This window comes from Salvia miltiorrhiza, chromosome 4 (genome assembly GCF_028751815.1).
Source record: "Salvia miltiorrhiza cultivar Shanhuang (shh) chromosome 4, IMPLAD_Smil_shh, whole genome shotgun sequence".
Lineage (NCBI taxonomy): Eukaryota > Viridiplantae > Streptophyta > Magnoliopsida > Lamiales > Lamiaceae > Salvia > Salvia miltiorrhiza.
In genome coordinates this window covers 14,821,128-14,844,112 of record NC_080390.1, presented here as the reverse complement: position 1 = coordinate 14,844,112, position 22,985 = coordinate 14,821,128, and the positions used below count along the sequence as shown (strand labels likewise).

General features: G+C 37.2%; 2 protein-coding genes and 1 long non-coding RNA gene across 3 annotated transcripts; 1 reads left to right on the top strand and 2 right to left on the bottom strand.

Moving 5' to 3' along the window:
- Positions 1 to 279: 279 nt before the first annotated feature.
- LOC131019752 (non-specific lipid-transfer protein 2-like) lies at positions 280 to 1,006 on the bottom strand. The gene is made up of 2 exons (XM_057948338.1): positions 549 to 1,006; positions 280 to 461 (listed from the first exon to the last, which is right to left on the bottom strand). The coding sequence occupies exons 1-2, from the start codon at positions 893 to 895 to the stop codon at positions 452 to 454; spliced, it is 357 nt and encodes a 118-aa protein (XP_057804321.1). The 5' UTR covers positions 896 to 1,006; the 3' UTR covers positions 280 to 451.
- Positions 1,007 to 1,494: 488 nt separating this feature from the next.
- On the bottom strand, positions 1,495 to 2,594 carry LOC131023047 (uncharacterized). The gene is made up of 2 exons (XM_057952589.1): positions 1,659 to 2,594; positions 1,495 to 1,554 (listed from the first exon to the last, which is right to left on the bottom strand). Exons 1-2 carry the CDS (start codon positions 2,592 to 2,594, stop codon positions 1,495 to 1,497), a joined length of 996 nt encoding a protein of 331 aa, XP_057808572.1.
- Positions 2,595 to 19,667: 17,073 nt separating this feature from the next.
- On the top strand, positions 19,668 to 22,743 carry LOC131019775 (uncharacterized). Its single transcript, XR_009100448.1, has 3 exons — positions 19,668 to 20,930; positions 21,438 to 22,240; positions 22,316 to 22,743. It is a non-coding gene; the product is annotated as an uncharacterized LOC131019775 (long non-coding RNA).
- Positions 22,744 to 22,985: the final 242 nt, after the last annotated feature.

The following is a 22,985-nucleotide window of genomic DNA, read 5'->3' as shown; positions in this document are numbered from 1 at the left end:
ATATATTGGAAAATTAAGTATCAAAACCAATTAGAATGACAAATTTACATGACACCCCCTGAAATTACCAAGTCTAATTATTTTCTTGAAGCATTTTAATTTTATTATATTTTGTAATATTTGTGGAGCCAAGTACTATATTTTGGCGTGATACCTATGACTATGGTGCAAATTTATCCCACTTGTCCATTTTCGGCATGATAGATTAGATTCACAATCAGATACTATTATTGTCTATTTTATATAATATTTTAAATATAACTATTGAACGCGCTCGAATAAAGCAATTAGATAGTATTAACATTTTTAGGAAAAGTCTCAACCAATATTATTTAACTAAAATTACATTGCATCATCATTACCCAGCATTAACCAAATTAAAAAAAAGTGGGGGCTGTAGTGTAGGCCCACACAGACTCCTCCTGCAAAATGGCCTCCTCCAAATTCAAATTCACCTCACCCTGCACCACAACAACTGCGCCAATTAAGTCACTAAATTCCAAAATTGTCTAAAAAAACATACTCAATTAATAAAAACATGCACTTACTTAGAGCAGTCAGTGGAAAGGCTAATCTTGTAGGGAATGTTAACACCGCATTGCTGAGGAAGTATGGCGGCTCTGCTGAGGATGATGTCGTGGTATCTGGCGGCGATGGATTTCAGGCAGCTGCATGCCCTTTGGCGGTCGGGGGTGGACTTGGCGGCGCCGTTCAGTCCCTTGACTCCGCCGCAGCAGCGCCCAAGTGGGCCTTTGTTGCTCACCCATGGGTGGTACGGTCTCAAGAATGAGATCACCATGTCGCAGTTTATCGCCGCCTCGGCAGGCGGTGCGGCTGCCACCACCATCACGACGGCGATGAGGGCCACGCACATTGCCTTGGTCATTGCAGCCATGATCGATATGATGTGTTTTTTTTTTTTTTTTTTTTTTTTTTTTTTTTAAGTAAATGAAAATGGTGATGAGTCCTTAGATGATTTTGGGTGTGTGGTGATGGGGTTTATATGGTTAATAATTAAATTATTTGAGGGAAATAAATACATAAGGTAGTTGGGTGGAATTAATATATGCTGCTTATAATCGGGGGTACAAATTGATGAATAATAGTCCAATTTTGAGGCCCTAACGGCCTCACACATTAAATCAAGGGTGGGAATTAAAAGTACCCACATGCATAATATGTCTATGAAAAATACCCACCCCCTTGTAAAAGTACCGAAAAGTGTACTTGATGTGATGACTTGCTTGATTTTTTGTAAAAGTTCTTACACTTTTCTTACACAAGTACAATTGTGTAAGAAAATGTGTAAGATAGGTAGTTAAAAATGCACAAAATCAGATAAATGTACAATTATTGTAAAGCCACGTGACCTAAAATGCCCTAAGTTTGAAAATAATGAAGATAAGTTTGTGTATAATAAAACAGTAATACGAGGACGTAAAAAATTGTAATTTAAGTATATTTGGAAATAAAAAAAAAAATTCTGAACCAAATTCATACAATACCCGCCAGTAAACCATAGCCGCTCGCAACATGGAGCATATAGGCAGGCGTCTGGCCCACAACAAACGGGCATTAAAAGCCTCGGCAGCATTAGATGTAAGAAAACTATAACGGGTCACCGGACATTGTGATCGTGCCCATTTTTCAGGGCCTACGCGCATCAACTTCCCGTACGCCGCTGGCTTCAATTGAGCCATAGCCGACATTGCACGTGAAAATTCAGAGTCCTCGTAGGCGTATGCAGCCTGGCGGAAAAGCTCAACAACAGCTTGCCCGTAGCCCTTAATTTTGTTCTGCAAGTAGTAGTAACAAAGACCATGAGTAGCATTTGGTAACTCGCTCTTCACAGCATTTGCAATGGAGACATGCGCATCAGAGACAACTAGTAAGTTGTCGGGCTGCCCGAAAGTTTGTCTCACATGTGACAGGAACCACTTCCATGACTCATCATTCTCGATCGGCCCGACACCGAATGCCAACGGAAAAACTTGCTCGTTTCCGTCTTTTGTCACGGCGACGAACAAAATACCATTGTTCTTCCCCTTCAAGTGTGTACCGTCGAGCACAATCACTGGTCGAAGAGAAAAGAAGAAAGGTGAGGTGGAAGCCGCAAGAGCAACAAACAGATGTTTGAACCAGTTGTTTTCGTCTACTTCCAAACCCGTCAAGGTGCCTGGATTCGCTTGCCTTAGGGCATACAAATATTTTGGCAGAAGAAGGAACGAATCATCAATTCGACCGTATATCTTCTCTAAGCTAAGATTTCTTGCACGCAGCGCGACATCATATTTGATTCTGACTCCAAATTCATGTAACAACTCCGCCATAATAGATTTCGGCTTAATGACCTCTCCATCATCACGTATTCTTTTTTCCACATAAGCTGCAACCACATTCGAGTGTACCTTTATTCGTTTCAAAATGCCCAATTCCCCTTGGCAAGAGTGCTCTTTAAACTTATGCACTCCCCACATCCCTCCGCCGTGACAAGATGCACGCACATCGAACTTGCACTTATCAGATTGCTTGCACTTGTAATAGAGGCGTCCCTGATCTGAGCGTCCAACTTTTGCCTCAGCCCCTTGCTTCATATTCCAGAAGCCAACAGCAAGGACCAATTCTTCTTTACTGTTGTAAAAAGAGTTCTTCCCCAAATCAGCAACTCTGGACAGGTCACTCTCGCGAGCAACGAGCGAAGTCGTGGCGTCCACTGGAATCAACGGAACTATCCAACTAGATAGATCACCAGTCGAGTCCGTCGGATTTCCGTGACGGGTTCTACTTTGTCGGATCCAACCTGCTCGTTCGGTCGTCGTAAACTCTATCAGATCATCGTCTAATAAATCCTCAGAGGCGGCAGAATCTGTGCCCGACTCGTTCGTTGGATCGTATTCTTCGTCTTCTTCATCAGAATCGTCATCAGGTTCTTCGGCTTCGTCTTCAGGTTGTACGGCTTTATCCGTCCGCACCTGGTTGAATCTCCCGCATATTTCATTCAGATTCCATGCGGATTCGTCCAACGGTTGCCCATCCCATGAAAAGTATTGTGTTGGAGGCGCACTCTCGCAACCATGATACAACGTCTCATACTGACTAGATTGTGCTTCATCATCTCCGTATCCCGAAGCCTGGGCAAAATCAAAAGTAGGGATGTACGCTTCTTCGACCGGGTCGTTGTTGTGCTCAACGTACACCACGGGATATTCGGCAGTTGCCAACAAGCCTTGCACATCATCGTCGTCAGTCAAGCCACATTTCGTCTCCCTTCCAAATCGATTGGTCGCCAAATAATACAATTGATAGTTCGGGCTCAACGAATGCGTTGTCATTATATTGTTGATGCTGTATATCAGGCTCGCAACAGTTTCATTTAAGAGGGGAGGGACCTCCGTAGCCCCGCCTACATAGTATATACCATCGACGACTCCGTTGTATCTCACATATATGTATCTCACGAATTCCATCTATAAAACCACATAAAATATAGTATTAAAATACGCTTAAAAAGTTAAAAACATCACAATAAGCACAAAAAATGAAGTAGCCGCCAGAATCTTGTTAGCCGTCGCCAGTAGCCGCTGACCTTGTGGGGTCGGCGGCTATTGTCGTCGAATAATGAGATTCTGGCGGCTACTTCATTTTTCGCGTTCAAAACATACAATTATATTAGAAAAAAGTTTAATATTTCCCTAAAATGCTTGTAAATTTCAGATAATAAATAAATTCATTAAAATAACGTAAAACATGCTGTCAACGTTAAAAACAACATACGATTAAACATGCAAACTATAATTTATACAAACAATACAGGAGAATCACCTTTTCAGGCTGAAATTCAACACAAATTGCATGCTCTCGTACAAAACCACTCAAATCTTTATGGTATATATTCTTAATTTTTTTTTCCGAAATTCAGGGTGAGTATTTCAATTTGTGTTTTGCTCATTCACAAATGCAGCTTTATAAGGACTAAACTTGATTCCTTAGTACAAGTTCACGTGAAGTGTAGTGTTTATTCAGTACAATTCAATCTATTATTGCATGTCACCTCACGCATGCATAAAATGAGCATTAATGCCCCACTATAACCAAAATTTTTGCAGAGTCACCTTCTCAGTATGTACTTCTAATTTTTTACTAAAAAATTAACAAAAAAAAATAACAAATACAAAAGAGGAATGCGTATGTTATATTGAAACATTCATAACAAGCCGAAAAATTAAAACATTATACATATTTTGACACAAAACAATATTTTCTGCCTAACAGACCCAATACCCGCCAGAAAAGCGTTCAACGGAGCCAGTAGCCGCCCTCTTTTTTTTTACGCGGCTACTGATGCCGAAAAATAATTTTATGGCGGGTACTTTACTTTTTGGCTGTAGAATATTATTTCATTTCCGAATATATGAATTTCCAGATAATTGGTATATAATTTCTTATTATTTTATGTGCAAGTCTATTATTTTATGTGCAATCAAATCATGCATAAAGTGAGTGTTATTACCCCCCACTATAATCCAAATTTTGGCAGATTCACTATCTCTCATATTTCCCATCCATGTGTACTTCTTGTACTGTAAATATTTCACTATCTCTCATATTTCCCCTTGTAAAATTAAATAAAAATCTAAAAATAACGGTACATATGTAACAATAAAAATTCACGAAGGATAAAAATTCACGATCATGTCAATTATGAACAATTTTTTTTTTGAAGCGAATAACCCAAGTACCCGCCGGTCACAAAAGTGAGCGGCTACTGCTGCCGGATACGAATTACTGGCGGGTACGTGGTTCATTCGTTTCAAAAAAAATTTTTGCTTAAGAATTGACATAATCGTGTATTTTTTGGCCTTCGTATTAATGTTTGTAACACACAAACGTCCCCTAATTTATTCAAAATTTTCAAATCTATTTAATCTTATAATGCATGAAAGTGACGTGAGTTGACATTTATTGTGTCTTTCTCACATTTTGTACCAATTTTAACTACCCATCTTACACAACTCTTACACAATTTCCATCATCATCAACTTTTACACAAAAAATCAAGCAAGCCATCACCATCAAGTACACTTTTCGGTTTTTCTACAAGGGGGTGGGTATTTTTCATAGACATATTATGGAAGTGGGTAGATTCCCCTATTAACACTTAAATCAAACTAGTAAGTGACCCGTCGAAATTCGACGGGGTCTATTAAATATAAATTTATGAAATTATTAATGTATTTTTTTGTTCATGAAATTTTTCACTAAAATAAAGAATTTAATGAAATTGTTTTTAAGTAGAAAATTATAATATTTATTTGAAATTGACCGACCTAATTTAAATATCTTATGAATTTATATGTAAGCAGAGTTTCAATCCAACTTTGTTGTGATTTTTAAGGGATCTGTAGTCTTTTTCTATATTAGTTTTTTTTATTCCTAATATACAGTAGGTATTAGAGGCAAATTAAGATATAATAAATTTTAAATCATGTCCATTAAAGTATTATTGATTAAGGGTATAGATTATTTCTACATTCTTATCTTAAGAGTGATTTTTATTTTAACCCAATTAAAATATATACGTTGGAACCTGAATTGGTCTGCCCATGAGGTTGAAGATAATTTTTTAGGGAATATAAATAGAATTAATAACATCAAAGTTATATATATTAAAAAGTAAATCAAGTACGTTTTTAAATTGGATTTGGAAAGTTGGATATTATGAAGTATAATATTACAATAATCATTACAACCTCAAAATTACAAATATATGTATTTTCTATTTTTCGTGTATGGATATAAATAAAAATTTATTGATCATTGGAATACTAATATAAAGATTTTTATTGATCAATGGAATACTAATATAACGATTTTTAGATATTTAATAGTTTTTAGATATATAATGATTTTTAGATACTTAATAGTTTTCGGATATGGAAATTGATTAAAAATAAAAAATAAAAATGAATGAGAATTGAGAAAAATTAGAATGGAGTGATTGTATGACGCCACGTAGGATTAGGGCTGCCGCTGGTTCCGGGCCCGAACCGGCGGTTCAGGGTCGGGAATCCGGCGAACCTGAACCGGCCCGGATGAAAGCACAAGGGCCGGTTTTCTGACCCTGAACCGGCGGTTCCAGTCCGGGCCGAAAACCGGCGGTTCCGGGCTTTTTCCTTTTTTGTTTTCAATTTTTTTTGTATTCTTTTTTATGAAATTAAATGATTTGTGATGTGATGAAATTTCAAAATTCTAATTCAACTTAAATCTTAAAATATATAATATAAATTACCTGTGTAGAAAATCTAATGATTGTGAATTGTGATGAAATTAAATGATTTATGTCATATTTTTTTTCCTTTTATGCAATATAATGATTTATGTCATATTTTAAAATTAAATGACTTGTGTTGAAAATTTATATTTTATGAAATTAAATGATTGTGAATTTGTGATGAAATTTCCAAATTTTAATTCAACTTTAAATATAAATTATAAACATGTGTTGAAATCGAAAATATAAACATGGAGTAATAGTTTTTATGTCATATTTTTAAATTAAATGACTTGTGTTGAAAATGTATATTTTATGAAATTAAATGATTTGTGATGAAATTTCAAAATTTTAATTCAACTTACAATATAAAATATAAACATGTGTTGAAATCGAAAATATAAACATGTAATATCTTTTATGTCATATTTTTAAATTAAATGACTTGTTGAAAATTTATATTTTATAAACATGACAATTAATATATTTTTAACATAATATTTTGTTATGTCATCTTAATTCTTAAGTAATGCTTGTGCTTTTTTTTTTTTAATTATTAAATGACTTGTGTTGAAAATTGAAATACAATAAAAGTACAATAATTCTAACACATTGACAATCAAAATAATGCATAAAAATTGAATTTATTCTATGTATACAAAAAATATTATATGGATACAAATTACAATCTTCAAAATTGAATAAGTAAACAAACTAACACTAACTAAATAACTAATTCATTACAAGTTCACAATAAATTCCGAAAGAGAATTGTCTAACAGGGGGGAAAAAAATAAAAAAATAAAGGGCTTGAGCTCAATTTTAATATAAATATTAAAATTGAGTGGCCTACGTATCTTAATTGAATAATGAAGAATCAAAGCCCACGTAGTTCTTTTACCTTAACTTACCTAATCGTAGTCCTCGCCGGGCTCGGATCGTTCGGACTCGATGAATTCATCGTTTGGGCTCTCGTCGGCTTGATCCCATTCATTCTCTTGTTGTCGCAACTCGGCTTTGGACCAATCATCAAGCAACATGGTGGCCTCCATGTTTCGAGGATCCATGGTGCTTCTTCTTTCGTCCAAGACAAGCCCACCAACGCTAAATGCTTGCTCGACGGAGACCGTGGAGGCCGGGACCGCGAATAACTCCTTGGCCATGGTGGCGAATATGGGATATTCCCTCTCGTGCGTGGACCACCATCTCAAGACGTCAAATTGTATACCACCTACACTTTTGAAAGCAAATGTACTAGACAAATATATATCTAGCTCGTTAGTAGTATAGCTCCTTTGTGTATTCATAAATGAATAAGCGGCTTGAGCCCATTCGTTTTGATCAAAACTACTTCCTAAGGTGGAGGAGCCATATTGACCTTGTGAACTAGCAGTGCCACTTGAAGAGTATGAGGGGTTTGCAAGCATATATTTTTGTTCGTAGTCATTAAACAAAGTTCTAAGTGTGTTATCTATTCTATGTTTAATATCATCTAAGTTGGGAAGGTATCATTCTAGCATTTCATTGTTTCCTAATCTTGACTCATAGATTTCTCTAAAGGTACCATAATAAATTTCTAATAAACGATAAACACCACCAATTTTCATTGAAGGATCTAAAATCTTAGCAATTAAAAAAACATCGGGAATTTCAAGAAAATATTTAAGCCACTTAATGATCATTTGATATGATACATCCTTCAAATCATTTTTTTATAACAATCATTTAAAGCAATACCAATAAACATGCAATGTTCTAAAACTTTAATACTAGTACAATAATAAACATCGGATAAATCCGTGGTAGCATTTTGAAAAACCTTTAAAAGTTGAAATAAACTACCACATTGTTTCCAATAAGAGGGCAATAAAAGCAAGTTAGCCTCGGGAGTTGCTCTAAAAAAATCACATAAATGCTCAACATGTTCCATGGTAGATGCAAGCATGCCAAATGTTGAATTCCAACGTGTAGAAATATCTTTAACAAAATTTGTATATCGAATTTTTTTGTGACGACAATATTTTTGCCATTTTTTGCCAATAGCGGCTTTTCTATGCAACATATTAACGGCTTGTCTAATGGGATCAACAACATTATTAATAAGAGTATAAGCATCTTGTACACATCTATTTAAAATATGACAAATACAACGAGCATGAAAATACCTACCTTAAAAAGAGGGTGCGCACGCGACAACTAACTCGGGAATGGAGGCGGTGTTGGCGGATGCATTATCAAATCCAACCGAAAATATCTTGTTTAAAATGCGATACTCATTTAACACAGAAACAATCAATTGAGCAATATTAGTAGCATTATGTGTTTCATTGAAATCTCTAAATGCAATTAAACGTTTTTGAATTAACCAACATTCGTCAACCCAATGACAAGTAATACCCATATAAGAATATCTTTGGAAAGAATCACTCCATATGTCGGAACATATAGAAAAATTTTGATTTAAATTCTTAAAATGTTTTCGTAAATCACGTTTTCTTTCTTCGGCTTGTCGCCTAATATTTTTGCACATAGAAGTTCGACCAATTTTTTTGGCGGCCGGATTATAAGCATTTTTCATAGTATGTTCAAAAGTAAATTTATCGGCATGCATAAAAGGCAAATGCTCCATTGAAACATAACGAGCCATGTACTCTCGAGCATTTTGTTGGTCATATTTCCATAAAACATTACCTTGTTCATTACCTTGTCGTTCGAAAGCTTCGGGATGTAGTTGAGTTTGAGTTGTATGGATTCCAAACTCGACAGTGTGTTGCTTCTCCATGTGCCTTATGAGGGTTCCATAACCCCCTCCCGCTTTCCATTGATAAGTAGCGTTGCAATAGTTGCAATAGGCAATTAACCTCTCGGGAGCATTTGGAGCATCATTTGGCTGTGGTGGAGCGGGTTCCTTCCTAAAATGTTTTATGAAAATGTTAGAAAAAAGTGTTTTACTCTTACCCTTACCCTTACCTCTAGTGGGAGGGATTTCCTCCTCAACGTTGTGACGTGCTTGCTCGGCTTCCTCCTCCGCCTCTTGTTGTCGAATTCTACGTGCATATTCTTCATCCTCCGCTTCTTGAAGTTGTCTAGCATATGCTTCATCGGCAGCCTCCCGGCGTGCGCCGAATGGTCCTCGTTCAACTGAAATTTTCACCCTTCTCCTAGAGGATGATGATGGAACTTGAACATTTTGAGTAAACTTGTAAGAAGTGGGAGTGCTATCAATATCTTCTTCGTGGTCGACATTGATAGACTTGCCACGGTTACCACGACCATGAGACATGATAACAAATAAACAAGTAGAGAAGAGAATATAGATAATAGAGGTTAGAGAATAATAAGCAAGAACAATAAAGTAAATGAGCAAGTGAGTGTAGTGATAGTGTAATTGAAATATATAATATAGTATAGTATAGTATAGTATTTAGTACTTAATAGTAGTACTAGTAGTAATATAATGTAAAGCAAGAACAATAAATTAAAGGAGCAAGTGAGTGTAGTGATAGTGTAATTGAAATATATAGTATAGTATTTAGTACTTAATAGTAGTACTAGTAATAATATAATGTAAAGCAAGAACAATAAATTAAAGGAGCAAGTGAGTGTAGTGATAGTGTAATTGAAATATATAGTATAGTATAGTATTTAGTACTTAATAGTAGTACTAGTAGTAATATAATGTAAAGCAAGAACAATAAAGTAAAGCAATTGAATAAGCAAGAGAATAGCTAAAGAATTATAGAGCAAGAGCAATAGCACATAAAGAATGGAGGAGAATTAGAAGTAGAAGAGAGGAGAGTGTAGAATTGTTAATACAATGGAGTGATTTTGAAGGTGGAAGAAGGGGGTATTTATAGATAAAATTGGGTGGGGGAAAATGTGAATTAGATAAAATTGTGTGGGGAAAAGTATAATTATAATGTTGAAAATTTGAAAATTGTGGGGAAAATGTGACTTTCCCCAGGCGCCTAGCCCCCCTGCCCCCCAGCTGCCCCTGCTCTCCTCGGCCCCCGCGCCGGAACCGGCGGGCCGGACCGGCGGTTCAGGGTTGGGGGAAATGTGAACCTTAACCGGCCCGGATAACTGGCGGTTCGGCCCTGAACCGGCCCGTCGGTCAACGGTCCGGGCCGAAACCGTTGACCGGCGGGCCGGTTCAGGGTCGAACCGCCGGTTCCGGGCGGCCCTTGGCAGCACTACGTAGGATAGAATTTATTTTGTTGGAATATTTATATAATGATTTTTTAGATATTTAGTTTTTAAATATATCATGATTTTTAGATTTTTAATGATTTTTAGATATAGAAATTGATTAAAATTTAGAAAAAAAAAAGAATGAATGAGAATTGAGAAAAATTAGAATGGAGTGGTTATAGAATGCCACCTACGATAGGATTTATTTTGCTTTAATAAATAAGAAAATTAGAATGGAGTGATTATAGGATGCCACGTATGGTAGGATTTATTTTGCTTTAATATATATATATATATATATATATATATATATATATATATAGATTGAGGAAATAGATTTTATTTTGTTGGAATATTTATATAATGATTTTTTAGATATAGAAATTGATTAAAATTAAAAAAAATAAGAATGAATGAGAATTGAGGAAAATTAGAATGAAGTGATTATAGAATGCCACCTAGGATAGGATTTTATTTTGCTTTAATATATAGATTGATTAGCGTGCGACTCATCAAAATCTATATAATATATAAAAGCGGAATTTTCTCCCTCTATTTTTTCTCTCTGTCTTCTCTAATCAATTTTTTTCCACTATTTTTTCTTTTTTTATAATTTTAATTATTTTCTAAATATTGTCAAATTTGATTTATAAAGAAATATTCAATATGCATATTAAGTTTAAGTTCGTAACATGATCTTTAATATGGTATAAAAATCATCAAAAATAAATTTAAAACGTATAGGTTATTATTAAAATTTTAAAATATTTTATGTTCTTTCTCTTGGTTAAAATTTTACAATTTTTTTTTTAAGTCTGTGTATGAGAATATTTATTTATTTATTATGTGGAATACTCTATAATAATAATGTGTATACTAATTTTCATTATTAAACAATTTAAAATTATTTTATAACTATAATTATCATTGTTGAGTATTGATACTCAAGTTTGGTTGTTGTCATTACATAGACAAATTTGCTAGTTTTGCTCTCATAGTATCTGTCAGTGTCTGATACTTTGACTGGTACAGTCCAAAACGGGTTTAGAGCTATATATTCGTTTTTGAAGTATATCTCATGGGTTTTAGATATACTTGCTTCCTGAGTTCAGAGCATGCACATCTCCTTGGTTATTCGAAGATAATGAGTTATCTACAAGAGTCCTTGGTTCAACTTATCTCTTCTAGGGTTTTCTACTGCCTACATCTATAAAAGATTGAAGAGATCATCACATGAAGGTTGCTGCGTTTTATTACTCTTCTTCAGTTCATAAAGAGTGTTTTGTTGAGTGCTTAGTTCGTTTTTTATGTGGGTAGACGAACTAGTTTGTGTTTATTGAGTTCTTAGTTTGTTCAGTTCGTGTGAGAATAAACCAATGTGTTATCTTGCTGTTGTTATATCAAGCAAGGTTGTTGGTGTTCGAATTCTTTTGTTCTTCCTTTACCAGACTGTTGGTAAAGCTTATTTTCGAGGATGTTGGTGGTGAGTGAGGTTCATTCACACTTAGATAGTTGATTATTGTTCTTCTCTCAATTATTCACGGTTGTGAGGGTTTGGGAAGTTATAGAGGCTAGAAAGCTTGAGAGTTTGTCGTGTAAGTCCTTTGTATAACTTATCTTCACTAGTGGATGATTTACCCCTGGGCGTGGCCCCCCAGACATAGGTTGTTTAACCGAATTGAGTGAATAATTCTTGTGTTCAGTGTTGTTACTTTCTGCGATACTTTACAATTACTTTGTGTTGCACGTTTTCTGCTACTTTGTGTGTGCAAGGTATATGCAATTGGATAGGTAACTTTTCAATTGGTACCAGAGCGGGTCACCCAATTTATCAGTGTTAATCCTGGTGTTTTCCGTAATCTATCCCGTTGCCGTGCTCGATGGCCTCGCAGAAAGAAGGTGGGTCAATTGTTAGACCACCACTACTGGATGGAACAAATTATGTGTACTGGAAGCATCGAATGGCCTCATTCATTTGAGTGGTGGATGAAAACTCATGGACTTCTGTTGAAGAAGGCTGGACTTCTCCGGTTGATGATGCAGAAAAAGAGTAGCCTAGAACCAAGTGGACGACCAAAGAACTGGCGGCTTCAAATGCAAATCAAAAGGTGCTAAACTCTATTCAAAATGCTGTCTCTATGGAGGTTTTAACTCTCATATCTATGTGTGCCACTGCAAAGGAAGCGTGGGATGTCCTTGAGTGCAAACGGCGACCAAATCAGAGTTCGGACGAGGGAGAACGGAGCTGAACAAGTGGACTGCGCACAGAGCCCAGGACCCCGCAGTCCCGGTAGTGGCCGCGGGAATGACCGCGGGCCTCTGCTCCAAAATCATCAAGAACATACGAACGCACCCGTGATCCATGCCGCGGCCACGGGCCTCTCCAATAGCTCCCCCAAGGTCCTACGCCGCGGTCACGACTGTGGCCGCGGGAGAAACACGAAATTGATGCTTTTGGTGGGGTCCAGATGGGATTTTCAGCCCTTAACCCCTATTCTTCCCTCATTTTTCACATCATCCACCACAAATCACCTCTCCAACCCTAGCCTCCATTTTTCTCCTCCAACCCATCAATTTCTTCTACCAATTTCTCTCTTAAAACAACACCAAAATCAAAGAAAGAAGGGGAAGACTTGGAAAGGAGCTCATCAAGACTACATGATTGAAGATCAAGATTAGAGGATTTGTCTATGAATCCTAATCTCTTTATATCTTTGTTTATGTTTTCTTATGACTTAGGATTTATTTTTATTATTAATATGCTTGGCTAAAATCTCTTATCTTAGGGATCAGATTAGATGAATTTGTAATGGATTGATTTCTTTGTTTAATATATATCTTGATTGTGCTTATTGTTATATTTTCAAGCCCTAGAATATCTCTTGTATGATTGGTTGGCCACCTTTTGTGCATTTCTAATTTTTGATTTGAATCGGGAGAGGATAATTACAATATATTAGGATTTTGATACATATCATCTCAATAAACCGGGAGGTTGAGAGTTGGGTGAGGGCTTGTTGATCTTTTGTGCTCTTAGGAGTTATAGGTTAAAAATTGACCGGGGACGACAATTATGACCCGTAATCTACTATTTTAGTCGTCCGGGAGGGGGCTAAAACTAGTGGGGAGATCGCCCTAGATAAGTAGGCCATATCAAGATTAATATTGATTTAGATTGAAATTCATTACGATCCATCAAAATTTGTTAGGTTCGGAGGGTCTCGAATAGGTGTATGGGGGAGAATACACCTATAGGCTATTTTTGCTTCAAATGAACCAAAACGAAACTTCAAACATAAACTCACACAACCTGTTTACTGAAACGAGTTCTGACCAAAACAGGATTGACGACTGATAATGAATACTCTTCAGTAAGGAGTTATCAGTTAAGTCAAAGACCTTAACTGATACACGTAAGGCTTCAGTCGAGTTTGATAAACAGAGATGTTATGAATTTTACTGACTATCAGAGGATAGATCAGTTAGACTGATAACACACGCAGCGAAAAACTTTTATTTCGAAATAGCCTGTGAGTTAAGCACGTTGTCAGTCTTTAGGTTTCTCTTTGCTATTAATTAGTTTTCAGTTTAAGAAGGGAATAACACAAGTGAGAAAGTAAATACTGAAAGCTGTAAATAACTCAGAGATTTTTACGTGGTTCGGAAGACACTTCCTACATCCACGGTCGGTTGATCAGACCAACAACTTCACTGGGCAAGTGCTTACGGGTGCACTGCAAACCGATGCTCGTGCTTACGGATGCACATCAAAACTGAACGTATGCTTGCGGGTGCACACAACCGAAACAACTGAAGATCCAATCTTCAGTACCAACACTCCTTGTTGGATTTCTCACTCCTAGCACACACACTGGGCACTAGGACCTCACGGAGACAGAACACCTTTCTGAACTCCTTTTCGACACAAACACTCAATTCAGTAGGTTGAAGGGAGGTTTGAAAACTTGCCAACTAAACTACAAAGAACAAGTTCTTTGCAGTCAGTTTAACCTAGGCTTTGGATAAACAAGGTTTGCCTAAGGTCTAAGAGAATATGTGTAATCAGCAGTGACTGATTTTTGGCTTTGGGATTTTCTTCTTCGATTCAAACTTTGGAGAGGTTTGGCTCTGAGCTGAGTAATGATTTTGGCAGCGTTTCAGCTTATGTTGTTGAATTGGTGAAGATTGAAGTGATCCTCGAGCACTATTTATAGGAGACGTCTTGAATAGATCCGTTGGCGGAGAAGGTCTTCAAGATTTCTTCCGTTAGAGAGTAATTTGAACTTGTGCTGAGGCTTCAATCTTCGAGGTTCCTTGTTTGGTGAGAACGGCTACTTTGAAGAGCAGAAGATGCGACATCTCTGAAAAGGTAATCACCAAAAAGGAATGGCCTCTGCAGAGAAAGGACGATCCTGAGATCTCTGCATTTAATGCGGCTGCACTCCTGGAGTGCGTGGCTTCTTTTGAACGTTGGAGGTTCAGTCCGAGGAAGAATGTTAAACTGATACTTGACTTTAGTATCAGTCCGCTGATTCCACGTGGCACGTATTAAGTAATCAGTCAAAACTGATTCTTCGACTGATGCTTTAGTCGACAACTTCAGTCTTCAGTCTTTGGTCCTTCGTTCTTTAGTCTTCGGTCTTCAGAACAACAACAAAACTAGAAAAAGAACTTTAACACTTGAGTTCAAGCAGTTCTAGTCTATTATAAATGAAACCTATTGATTTTGGTATCATCAAAATAAGGGTTAGGATATTTCACTAAGTTCCCAACAATTTCCCCCTTTTTGATGATGCCAAAACCACACAACAGTTCTAAGCAAGAAAGAGACTGAACTCAAAGCACAAGTTATTAAACAGGGTGAATACTATTCCCCCATAACAATAGAACCTAAAACTTGTACTTCAAAGAAGGAACAAAACAGTTCAACAAAACTGAACGAAGACAAAACTGAAAAACATTAATTAGTGCCTGGACAAAAAGTCATTGTCTTCAGGTTGAGATCAAAGAGAAGTTCTTTTCATCTAAAACAACTGGTAAGAAATCAGTCGAGGTACAAAGCAAGACATACAAGGGAGCAAAAACATAAAAGGAAACACATGGGAAACCCATGGACTCCAGCAGTCTGCTTGTCTGCGCCTTGAACTTTTTGATCTTCATCTTCAGTCTTCATATTCCTAAGCTTGTTCCTTTCACACTTATTTTCCATTGACTTGAGGTCTTTACTGAAACGTCATCCTTAACACTTCTGGTGATCCTTTTGCTTTACCATCTTCAGTCTTTCGAGAAGATGCAGGGAACTACCTTCGAGAAGGTTTTTCTTTGACTTCTTCTTTCCCCCTTTTTGGCAATATCAAAAAGAGAGCTGATGATGGAAGCTATGATCAGACGGTACCCAACTCCTAGTCTCAAAAGCTCGTGAGAGGATTTGAGAAGAGGATGAGTCTAGAGATGCAGAAGAGGAAGACGCCAGTGGGAAGAGGGAGATGATGAGGGACACGGAGAAGTGAAGAAGACGGAGAGATGGAGAAGAGCAGTGTGAAGGAAAGGAAAGTATGCATAACATCTTGGAGAAATTCAAGAGATGCGGCTATGCACACGGACCTTAAAGGGAGAAGGGGAGAGAGAAGAAGTGGTAAGGAAGAGGAGTGATTGAGGTGATGAGGGAAATGAAAGAAATGCATGATGAGCCTTTGGTGAAAGAAGTAGTGCAAAAGAGGGCTCGTCATACATACGGGAAAGGGATGTGAGAAGGAAAAATCGAATTAGGGATAGTCGTGAGACTAGCACTGTCGATATCCCAGCACTGGGTTCATCAAGAGATGACCATGTGCAGTGGGTTGCACCGGCTGACAACAAGCTACTGCTCATTGCTGTTGCACGCCATGGAAGCTCACAAAAGCTGTGAGAGAAGCCTGAAGGCCAGGTGAAGTCCTCTTGGGAGAGAGGTACTTCAAACCTTATCCTTGAGAAGCGAAAAGGCTTCTTGGCGTCGGGCATGCGGATGGAAGACACTCGCATTGCTGGATATAACTGAGGGTAGAAACAAGCTTGATGTCGGAGAGATGTTGAGATCTAGTGGAAGGGTCCGGTGAAGACCAAGTGTGTCAGCGTTATTCTCTCACTCCATGACTTCGTAGTCATTGAATTCTCCTTTGTCGGAACAAATTTTTTTTATGCAACTTTTGAAAGATTGAGAGTTTCTCACAGAGAAGGCTGTGGAGAGATGTTAGTTGATGCAGAAAATAAATGAAGACATCGAGGCATATATAGACCATATTACCAAGAAAGAAGATGAAAAAGTTTTTCGAAAACTATGCCTAAAATCTTTTTGAAGAAAAATTTCACGTCCGCCGTCACTGCAGAGGACGGAAGCTTCAAAAGGGGAGAAAGATCATTGCATTTTGTCAAATCAATGAGATTCTCAAGATTTTCATTTCAGAGGCAAAAGGTTGGAAATATTTTGAGTAAAGATCAGGACAAGTTAAATCAAAATTTCAAATCTGCTTAAAAGTACTTGTCCTTCACGGATATTTCATTTTCCAACAATCAGTTAAAGATTTTGAAACAAACTGATCAGTTAGAGAAATGATTTTTGAAGATAAACAAAAACTCATAACTGAAATAACTGATTTTAGAGGGTAAGTTGAAGATACTTACTGATCGACTGTTCATTGCAGTCAGCCGATACCACTGTTTCTGGTTGACTTATAAGAATAAGTTCTCTTAAGATGAAGACACATCTTCATTGATTTCCACGTCAGCAGTTGAAGAGCACCAGTTGGCTGAGCAACAGTCATCGTGACTGTTATTGAGATCTTCAAACACAACATCACTCTTCTGGGTTGATGAAGCCGATCCTTCCACAAAGATTGTTGAACCTTTCTTTAGGAAGAGCTTTGATCAGCAAGTCTACTCTCTGAACTGTGGTCGGAATCCATTCAACAGAGATATTATTCTTTTCAACGTGATCACGTATGAAGTGATGTCTGATTGCAATATGCTTGACTCTGGTGTGATGAACTGGATTCTGTGAGATTGCAATAGCACTGGAGCTGTCGCAATAGATTGGAACTTCCTTTTCTTCGATCCCATAGTCCTTCAGTTGTTGGACTAGCCATAGGAGTTGTGAACAACAACTTCCCGCAGCAACATATTCAGCTTTAGTTGTGGAAGTGGCGACTGAAGTCTGCCTCTTTGAAAACCACGAGATAAGTGTAACACCCCGTACTTTTCCTCATGTTGTGAGAAAGTGTCTAAACACTATTGAGAGTACTGAGATGTCAAATTACGAGACTACTTTTTTTTATGAGCAGATAAGACAGATTGTCTTTTAAATAGAGATACGAGTGAATAAACCGATGATGGAATTAGAGTGATGAGATTTGAGAAATGAGTTGAGATAGAGATGCTGATTGAATTGAGCTGAGATTTTATTTTATTTCCAACCACCGGGAATAGAGATTACCGGATACCGAATTATTAGAGATTGACTGTCCTATTAAGAAAAATAGGAATAATGAGTTGGAAATAGAGTCGAGGAAGAAAGAGTGAGAAACCTTGATAAATAGAGTCGGTCAGAGAGACGTCTAGCTTATCTGAGTCTGCCGACTGTTTTGATGGGATGTTATGTGAATTTACGTGACTGAGTAATTATGTGATTTTGTGACGTGTGTCAATATGACCATATTATTATGATTTTTATTTGAGACCTTAGCATTTGGAATTTTGTTTAAGTTTCCAAAGCAAGTATGGTTTATTTTTACCGGGAAATCAAATGATGCCGGTTTATGGAAAATTTTTTCCAAGCATAATATTTTTTTTAAATGATTTTTTCCTACGAAGAGGAATATTATAATTGAGTGAGTGCACTAATCTAAGGTGCTATAATTATTTATTTTGGTCACATGAATATTTATGATGTGGTATTTTATTAATGAGTGACTTTACCATAGTTTGTGATTTTATTTGATCACCTTTCACACACTTTATTTAATTACCCATACCATATGTTATATGCCTAAATTTTGCTAAGTATAGAATTGAGAGAGTAGAGAATTGAGAGTATGAGAGGGAGAGTGTAGAGATTAGAGAGAGATTAGAGTGAGAGAGAGATCATCCATTAATGCCAAATATCCCCTAAGATATCAAAATCTCCTTTAAAGATTCACAAATCTTTACAAGATTGGCAAAATCCTCACAAATCTTGCAAGATAATTCTCTCTCTCCCTCCACCTATTTTCGAGCTCTCTCTCCCCCCCTTCATCTCTCTACTTTCCTCCATTGTTAGCCATTGATGAAACCTTCGAAGCTTCACCCAAGTATGCCAAACGCATAAATCACTACTTAAATCCCCCATAAACACATCCTATTAGCTTGAATTCAAGAGAATTCTTGAAGAGTGGTTTCAAGAATAGTGAGAGAAAGTTTGAGTTTTGGTGAAGAACTTGGGTAAGTGAATTCTATATTTATAGATTAGACTTGTATGATGATATATATGAGTATATTTGAAAGATTGGAGCAAGAAATCACCCCCTCCCTTTTTCTTCATAATTTTCGAAAATTTGGGTGTTCTACCCTTCAAAAATTTTTCTTTTTCTTTCCTTGAATTGAGGTGAGAAAAATGATCTATGTGATGTTTGGTAATGATTTGTGTGTGTTTTGAAAAGCTATGCTTTGTGATGTAAAAATTTGGTTGAGTTAGTTTACCCCAATTTGGGAATTTTTGAGTTGATGATCAAGGTGATGAATTGATGATGAAAATGAGTCTATGAGGTGTATATGATGATGATTGATGGAGTAATTTGAGTATATGATGTCAATTGGAGTTTTGATGTGAGTTAGTTTACTAGAATTAGGGATATGTGTATATATGCCCTTATTGGTGAATTGATGGTTTATATGTGAGTTAATTGGGTTAAGATTAATAGGTATATGATGAGATTAAAGATCCATGTGAGTTTATAAAATTTCTTAGAGTTTAGTTTAATAAAAATTAGGATCTTCTTGTCTATGTGTCTATTAAGTGATTTAGCTTAAGATATGTGTAATTGAGCATGATGTTAGTGTATAATTATGTATGATTAAGTCTATTGTTAACTAAGTAAAAATTTGACTTGAGTTAGTTTATGAGAATTTTTGAGTTTTCATATTTTAAGAAGTCGATGATTGTTTAAATGTGGTCTATTTTGATCTATGACCATTATGTGAAAGATGTCATGCTTTTGCTGAGAATTTTATGTTGATATATGAGTTTCTCACTAGAGTTAGTTTACATGATAAAAAGGGAAATATATGTGAAAAATGAGTTATATGAAGTATGAGGTCATTTTGAATGATTGAGTGTTTTAAGCATGAAATTGAGAAGAGGATTTACTTGATACGTTGTAGAAACGTTTTCCTTGAGATTTGAGTTAAGATGTAAAAGAGGAGAGTTAATTTGAGTATGATGAGTATTTTAATGTTTTTGAATGTTTTTGAGTGTTATATATGTTTAAAATGAACTTTGATTGGCTTTCTTTGAAGGAATGTTAATTTGAGCATTTAAGAGTTGGGAATGAATTTTTGGTGATTTTTCGTAGGCTACTGACCTACTGTGATCGACGGTTTGTCGATATCAAAAAGCTTTGAAAATTTTACAGAATGTCCCTACATGAGTCTTGAGCACCTCTGTAAATTTGCAAGTCATTTGGACTTGATTTACTATTTTTATAAAATGCAAAACCAAATCTGCACATTTCTGCCGGGAATTTCAGAGAACAGGGGACAAAGTCATTCATTTCAGTGACTTCCTGTGTGAATTAGATTTCCAAATGTTTATGGTATCAACCTTACTGTATGGGCTAGATATCCACCAAATTTGAGCGCAGTTTGACAACGTTTACTATTTTTCAAAAATCAATGTTTTCGATTGCTCAAAACTGCCGAATATGGTAGACCGTGGTAAAAACGCCATATCTCCCAAACCACTTGGAGTTTCTGACTCTACTTTTTTTTAAATGAAACTAGACTCAAATACCTTTCGTTTGGTATGAGTCTGGAGTCCAGGGGATGTCGGAGTCAGAACGTGTTAAATTTTGAAGTTGAGTCAGTGGGAAAACAGAGCATGTTTTGTTGATGTTTGCTTGTATTTTCTTATGTGCCTTATGTGTTTATGTTGCCTAAGTGTTTGAATGAGATTAGACGAGTCTTATATGAGAGATAAATCGAGACTTAGAACCATGATTTTCTTGAACCCTATCCTTGGACTTAAGGATTTGAAATGAGTGAAGAGTTTATGTAGAGTTGATTAAGAGATAGAATATAATATAGAGCATGAGTTGAGGCATGAGTTTTTGTCGTTGAGTTTCTAATCGGGATTCATTTTATGACATGAACCTTCGATGATGACGATGATCCCTGAAGACACGAGCAGAGCAAGGAAGTAAGTAACTCCACTTTGACGGGAGTTTTTGAGTAAGGTCTTCAGGTGGGCAATATTTTGAGTATATGTTTATCATATGAGCTTTCTAAAATGATGTCATGATGTTATGAGCTTATCAAATGTTTTGAGATAAATGATGTTTGAGAACTGTTTGACTTGCCAATTTTTGATGTTGAGCTTGTGTGTTACCCTCTACTGATGAGACGAATTCGGTCCTGCCACAAGCGGGATTTTGTGCACAGAGGTGACTGTGAGCCGTCTTCGGGTCGGCCGGTCACGGTACTTGAGAGGGAGGCCTACTTCTCAGTACCTTTGATGATGAGTAGTGGATGTGGTACATACATGATGAATGTTTAAACTGCGCAGTTACTTATTTATGAAGTTGATTATAAAAACTGCATGCACAGATTCATTGATACTAACTTATTTCTGTGTATTGCTGAGATGTGGCAAGCTTCAAACTTATAGCTCTAAGAGCACCTTTCTTGTTTTTTGGCATTTGCCCACTGAGTATTATGTACTCACGCCCTGCATGTATTTCTAAATGTGCAGGCTAAGCAAGGAGTGAGATTGGTCTGGTGCTGGTGGGGGATCGTTAGATGACGTATTTACTTTATCGTATTTCCTTTTTATCGATAAAGTCTTGATGTGAAGTTACTTTAAATATGAATCAAGTAATATACTCACGGTTATGTGTCTCCATACATGTAACTGGTTCGCCTTTTGCTGCGATACTCTGCATATTATGTTTCCTTATGAAAAATAAGCTATACCTGTTTTGTTTTTGTTCGTGAAATTCCTGATAATTGAAAAGTTACAACGACGTTGACGATTTTACCCTTGGGTTCAATTAATGATATTTTCCTTAGCATGCTTTGATGTGAGCTTCCGCTTGATGTTCGACCTACTCTTCTATTCCTTTATTCTTTAAAAATAGTCGTATCGATACTCGTACCCCACTATTACTAGTGTCGGGATTTCGGGCTGCGACAGGGTGGTATCAGAGCAGGTCATCTGCTCTGAGTCTATTGCTTGACTGAGTTGAATCTTTGATTACTGGTATCTTTTTAAATTGAGTACTAGTCTAATTTGAATTCTTAGGCTAGTTTGAGAGAGTCAGTTTGAAACGAAACCCCAGCACCCCATCTCCTCCGGCTTAACGAGGTAAGAGGTTGATGTTGTTTCTTATTGCTTTTCTGTTAAAAGCTGAGTTTGGGTTACTAATGAGTTATGAATTGTTTTGATGACGGAATTATTTGAGATGATGGAATCTGATATGAGGCAGTTGATGTGGAATATGAGGAGGAATGTTGAGGCTAGTATAGCCGATGCCCCACCGTACCAAACAAGGACGAGTATGTTGTTGATTGAGATGTACCAAGTAAGTTTCGTCATCCATTTTCTAATGGATATGGTGTTTCATATTACAGGATGCCGAGTCATATCGAGACAGCGATGCAGCGATGGTTCAGGGAGTATATCCCGGACGAGGATGACACCTTGGGTGAACTTCTAGCACACTATCACCGACGATGGAGGAGGGCTATTCCCTATGGGATCGATGGCGCGGAGGCCATTACGCTTTTGATTCCACTACTGCCACCTTTGTGGCGAGACTGGGCGACATCTTTAGTGCCCCAGTACGTAGATACTACCTGGTTGGAGGGCATCAGGTACGGAGACCTTAGTGGCTTCATCGCGACGCTGAGCCACCGTTATTTTGCTTATGGCGATCCGCCTTCACCGCCGTATGGAGAGCTTGAGGGACCAGTCCAGGGAAGGGAGCTAGTTGTTGTGCCTCCACCTCTCGAGGAGCCGATTCTGATGGCACCTCTACCCCCAGCTGATCCGATTTCAGTTTCTCTCGAGTCTGATGATCTAGAGCCGATGGTTTTCGAGCCGTACTCACCTGGGATTGAGCGCGATCCGTTTGCGTTTGTATCACTTATTCCTTCTCCCAGTGCTGATTTCCCGCCTTGGGATTTGACACCGGCGACGACACCGTTGCCATTGCCACCTGTTGAGTCGACATAGCCGATTGATTCTACTGAGTCTGAGACGCAGCATGTTCCTTCCGATCCATATCCGAGGGTTGCCCCG

Bases quoted from the DNA above. Each gene is read 5' to 3' on its own strand.
- LOC131019752 (XM_057948338.1), bottom strand. From the start codon at position 895: ATGGCTGCAATGACCAAGGCAATGTGCGTGGCCCTCATCGCCGTCGTG.
- LOC131023047 (XM_057952589.1), bottom strand. From the start codon at position 2,594: ATGAAGCAAGGGGCTGAGGCAAAAGTTGGACGCTCAGATCAGGGACGC. The intron at 1,555-1,658 runs GTAGGCCCTGAA...GTTGTGGGCCAG, and splicing joins CGTACGGGAAGTTGATGCGC to ACGCCTGCCTATATGCTCCA.